The sequence below is a fragment of the Phoenix dactylifera genome, chromosome 13 (genome assembly GCF_009389715.1).
Source record: "Phoenix dactylifera cultivar Barhee BC4 chromosome 13, palm_55x_up_171113_PBpolish2nd_filt_p, whole genome shotgun sequence".
NCBI lineage: Eukaryota > Viridiplantae > Streptophyta > Magnoliopsida > Arecales > Arecaceae > Phoenix > Phoenix dactylifera.
The window spans coordinates 336,122-341,316 of NC_052404.1; the positions used below are offsets into that span (position 1 = coordinate 336,122).

Below are 5,195 nucleotides of genomic sequence, written 5' to 3' on the forward strand. Positions count from 1 at the left end.
AAGTGGAGAACGCTCATTCTAGTTTAGGTGCAAGTCCTCAGCCAGGCCTCCACTGGCAGTTCTCCAATGCATTGAGGGTGGAACTTGATGCTCGAGGGCACTGTGAAAGTAGTATCATCATTGATTGCAGGTGAAACTCCCTAGGGCTGCAACGCATTCTGGTGAAAGACCGAGCATACTCCAACCATTCCCTGATTTCATACTATCCCCCATCTAATAGAGTCTTGGAGAAGGGATTTTTTTTTTTTTTTGAAACGAGTATTTTATACGTTATGAGTACGGATACACTCAATAAAATCAAAAATAATAGATCACGAAGTGCCCCAGTCAACTCTCTTTTCTTGACCCACAGGGTGCCTCCGGAGTGGCAGACCACATAAGCAGCCATCCAGTCCGCGGTCTCGTTGGCCTCTCTGAATACATGCTTAGTTTGAAAAGCCACTCCATCCTTTAACATCGCCTAAATATCCCAAGCAGAGGATGACCCTCCCTCCATTGCTCGGACTCCTTTGGATTTAGTTGATCACAGTGGCCGGATCTATCTTTCAATATAATCAAGCTAGCTTGAAGCACTCGCTCCTTCTCTGACACTTTGAAGAGAATTATTCAAGCCCCCACCTTTTTCCAAACGACAGCCAGAGAGCAATAAAAATTGCAGGCCCTCCTTCCTCCAGCAATCAATAATACAGCATTTAACTCTGCTATTAACTCTTCCCACCATTCATCTCTTTCTAAACCCTCTCGGTCCTGCTTCTTTTGTAAGGGCGAGGGGCACTTTCAGACACTATCGAGTGGGGCAAAAGAAAAGAGAATGTGGAAAAGCTCTTTATAGAAGCAAGGATAGAAAACTCGGAGGTTTTCCTACCAACTAAAGATACACATTTGCAGTGCTATTGGGAGCTCTCTAGTGTTGGGGTGGTCCACGTCTGTCCTGTGAGATAGGGGGTTCACCCTCCGAATGCACTGCAGGTAGCCCAAGCTCTCATGCCTCTTCATCCGAGGTTTGACTGAAATCCGATTAAGCTAGGTTATAGTACCTACTTAGTCACCTTGCTCTCCCAAATCTCTCTAATGCAGGCTCGTTGGCATGACACACTGTGTCACAACTTTTTTTACTTTCTCTGTTTGTGCTTGATCCTATGGAGATGGGACCGCTCCTCATCGTCTATAACTTTGTTTGCTTGGAACAGTAAAATTGTCAGAAAGATTGTTTCTAGCTTCACCACCTTAATCGAGTCAACCTTAGAATGTTGATTGCTAGAGATCTATTTGTCTTCCAAGTTACAGTCTTTTGTGAAAACCTGAATGAGATCCATTAGTACGACCCTCAGAGATGCCACCTACATAATTCTAATGGTCATCTCACCCATTTTGATATCTACCCAAGGTCAAATTTTGAGGCGAATTGGACTCTTCATGGCCCTCTATTTCAACAGGGCAATGCTATGTGGGGCTCAAGATAACAAGGATATTTCCCCTCAAACTCTTCTTCATCAGATGATACCATTGATGGAGGCTAGGCGGACATGCACTAAGATCTAGAAGTAACAGTAAATGAGCTCTATAAAAATGGGAAAGTTGAAGACCAGAGGGGCATGCCATTCCCTCCTTGTATTCTTGTCGACTCTCCCGTAGTAAACTATTTTTGTATCTCAATTTGATGTTTTATGGTCTCTTACTTATGAAAAGGCATCTGTAGATGCGTTTTTAGGAATTTTTTTTTAATGAAGTTATTTACAAAAGCTTATGGTCACAATTTGACGAGGGTCTCTGATTATTTACAAAAGCTTTTATTTTTCATGTCTCTTCCAAAACATTTCAATGTCATTTCTACGAGAGCACATTAATAGAAAAATTGGATGCACATCAGAGCAACATTGCAACACTTTATAAAGTATCTCTATCCACTTGCAAAAATTATAATGATATGCTAAAATTTAAAAAAAACAACAACATAATTACTGGATTTTTTTCAGCATTTGAGATAATAAAAAATATAAAAAGTTCAAAAGTTAGATATTTTTTAAGGCAAGCTTTTCTAATGCGGTCATACATGGGATTTGACCAAAGATGTAGTTTGACTCTTCGGACTGTATCCTTCTCGAGGGTGACTCGGCCATAGTAGTGGAGTGAATCCGGGGCCGAAAACGTGATGCCAGCTTCAGACTGCTGCTACGCGACATCTGCAGGTTCCTAACTGAGTGTGGTCTCTATAGAGTCATACACGTTTACAAAAAGGCGAAATAGAGAGGCTGACCGGGTGGCTTTATTTGCAGCTCACCATGCTGATGGCTTCATTTGAGCTGATCAACTGGCTTCTTTCATGCCTGAATTGTCGTTATACCAAATTATATATATATATATATATATATATATATATAGTTTGGCCCTTCGGCCAGCCCATTGCCGTCTGATTTTTCTGAAAACACATCTTCTCAGTTCACCCCACCAAATACCTGATTAGCCTTTTCTTTTCGTTTTCCCCCTTCCTCTCTTCGACTGCAGCGTAGGAGAAGAAAGAGAGAGAGAGAGGTGGTCTTCTCCGATTTGGGACGCCAAATATGTCTCCCCCTTCCGTCTGATCTCCATCTCAATTCCCTCCCAAAACCACCGATCGGACGGCCGGCGATGGAGGGCAGCATCATGGACTCGCTGGGCGTGGAGATCATCGGCGTGATGTCCCCCGTCTCCATCTGCATGCTCCTCGTTGTCTTCATCGTCTCCTTCCTCTCTCCCCCGCCATCTGCCTCCGTTCCACCGCCCGTCACCGCCGCCACCCTCGTCTACCTCGAGTCCCCCTCCGACTCCCCCGGCCAGAAGCTCGAGGGCGCCCTCCTCAACGCCGCCGTCTTCGTCGCCCTCGTCGCTGCCGTCACCTTCCTCCTCGTCGTCCTCTACTACTACAACTTCACCGGCTTCCTCAAGAACTACATGCGCTTCTCCGCCTTCTTCGTCCTCGCCTCCATGGGCGGCCCTATCCTCCTCTCCCTCCTCCGCCGCTTCGCCCTCCCTCTCGACGCCCCCACCTGCCTCCTCCTCCTCTTCAACCTCGCCGCCGTCGGCGTCCTCTCCGTCTTCTCCCCCGCCGTCCCCATCCTCCTCCGCCAGGCCTACACCGTCTCCCTCGGCGTCATCGTCGCCGCCTGGCTCACCAAGCTCCCCGAGTGGACCACCTGGTCCCTCCTCATCGCTCTCGCCCTCTACGACGCCGTCGCCGTTCTCTCCCCTCGCGGCCCCCTCCGCATCCTCGTCGACCTTGCCTCCTCCCGCGACGACGACCTCCCCGCCCTCGTTTACGAGGCCCGCCCTGCCGTCGCCCCCTCCTCCTCCTCCTCCTCTCACCCTGCCGCCGCCACCGCCGCCGCTGCCTCCTTCGGCTCTGTGGAGCTCCAGCCCGTCGATCCCCCTCCTGCAGATCACCGCCCGGTTCTCAGCGCCCGGGAGTCCAATTCAGATCATGCCGTCATTGAAATTGAGAATCTTGATGAGGAGAGGTCCCCTTTGGTGCCATCCACCGGATCATCTACAGGTGGCGATGAGCCGCAGCAGCGGCCGGCGAGTGCTGCCAGGACTGGGAGGAGGACTCGTTCTTCTTCCCCTTCATCTCCGTCTTCTTCTTCCTCGGGTATTGAGATGTTTGAGACGACGCGGGGCATCAGGCTCGGCCTCGGGGACTTTGTCTTCTACAGTGTTCTTGTGGGCAGGGCGGCGATGTATGATCTGATGACTGTGTATGCTTGCTATCTGGCGATCATTTCGGGGCTTGGATGCACCCTCATCTTGCTGTCGGTTTGCCGGCACGCTCTGCCGGCGCTGCCGATCTCGATCATGCTTGGTGTGGGATTCTATTTCTTGACTCGGCTGCTGATGGAGCCGTTTGTGGTCGGGTCGTCGACTAGCTTGGTGATGTTCTGACCGACTTTCTTTTAACTGTTGTTTTTCTTCTGATGGTATACAAAAAGTGAAAGATGAATGCCATCGTTTTGTGCAACTGATGTTTCATATAATCACAGCTTCTTCTTTTCTCATGCTCTGTAGCTGCTAATTTCTTTTGTGTGATACCATTTATATATCATAAATGAGCTGCATATGTGCCAAAATTTTCTTCACAGCAGAGAAGTTTGGATGACAAAAGACTATGGTAGTGCCGGGGCTTGTATTGCTCAAGAAGAAGGGATTTTATGGTGCCTGGTTTTCTAAAACAACATTCTTTATATATTGCTCTGGCTTATGAGGGTATTGGTTGGTCCCAAAGCTTGAATTGCTATACCTTCAACTTATTAACCAGAATATGACTAGCTTGCTATCCTTGTAGCAGGGATTCTCTGAAATAAAACATGACATGATGATCAAAACAATAAATTGGTGACATGTAAGCAAATACCAAATGAAATTACATATAAACTGTACAAATAGCCTGATTATGCATGTTGCATGACATCACTTCTTAGGATATAAGTTTGTCATATGGGGTTAACGCATTTCCTCATATGGTGATTATAACATTGTTGGTGAGTCATGCCCTTCTTGGCCGCATGGGGGTTCCTTTGATTTGACATTGTGGTGATTTGCAATACTCACAAGCTGAAGAAAAGTGTTATCAAGAATCCACTTTTCACCAAAGAAAGTCACTTTGCTAAAGTTTGTCCTTTGTTGTCTAATATTACCATTATCTGTCTCTTTTATTGTTCTAAAAGAGTGCAAGTGTGTTCAAGGTATGGTTTGCAGAAACCTCGTCTGGATATCTCGCTTTGAAGCTGGCAGTTCAGTCATAACTTCAGCATGACTTGAATTACATAAAACATGATATCAAATAATAGGTTCCACACTTTGTTGTTGCATCAAATTACCTTATAGCATTAACATGACGAGACATAATACAAAAGGCACGTAAATCTGGTTTTAGAACTTGTTTTGGCTTTCTAATGCTATTTTCACAATTGTATTGTTGTCCAAAAAATCTTGATGATTGTTTACGTCTTTTGGGGTCATACATCTTGGCTTTTTGTGTGCTGCTGCCCGTGCTCCTTATCTTGATAATATTGTGTATAGGGTTCTATATATCTTGGCTCATTTGCTGATAAAGCATTGACCAACTTGGTGATGACCTGAATTTTTTACTGTTGTGAATATGTGATGGTATGGAAGTGAAAGGTAAATGCAGTTGCAGTTGTTTTGTGATACTGTTATTGCAT

The 5,195-nt window shown here is 46.0% G+C and overlaps 1 protein-coding gene across 1 annotated transcript; it reads left to right on the forward strand.

Moving 5' to 3' along the window:
• The first annotated feature begins 2,395 nt into the window (after positions 1–2,395).
• On the forward strand, positions 2,396–4,109 carry LOC120112827 (presenilin-like protein At1g08700). Its single transcript, XM_039132717.1, has one exon. The coding sequence runs from the start codon at positions 2,629–2,631 to the stop codon at positions 3,913–3,915; it is 1,287 nt and encodes a 428-aa protein (XP_038988645.1). The 5' UTR covers positions 2,396–2,628; the 3' UTR covers positions 3,916–4,109.
• Positions 4,110–5,195: the final 1,086 nt, after the last annotated feature.

What these genes read in the sequence shown, in the direction of transcription:
- LOC120112827 (XM_039132717.1), top strand. Translation starts at nt 2,629, where the DNA reads ATGGAGGGCAGCATCATGGACTCGCTGGGCGTGGAGATCATCGGCGTG.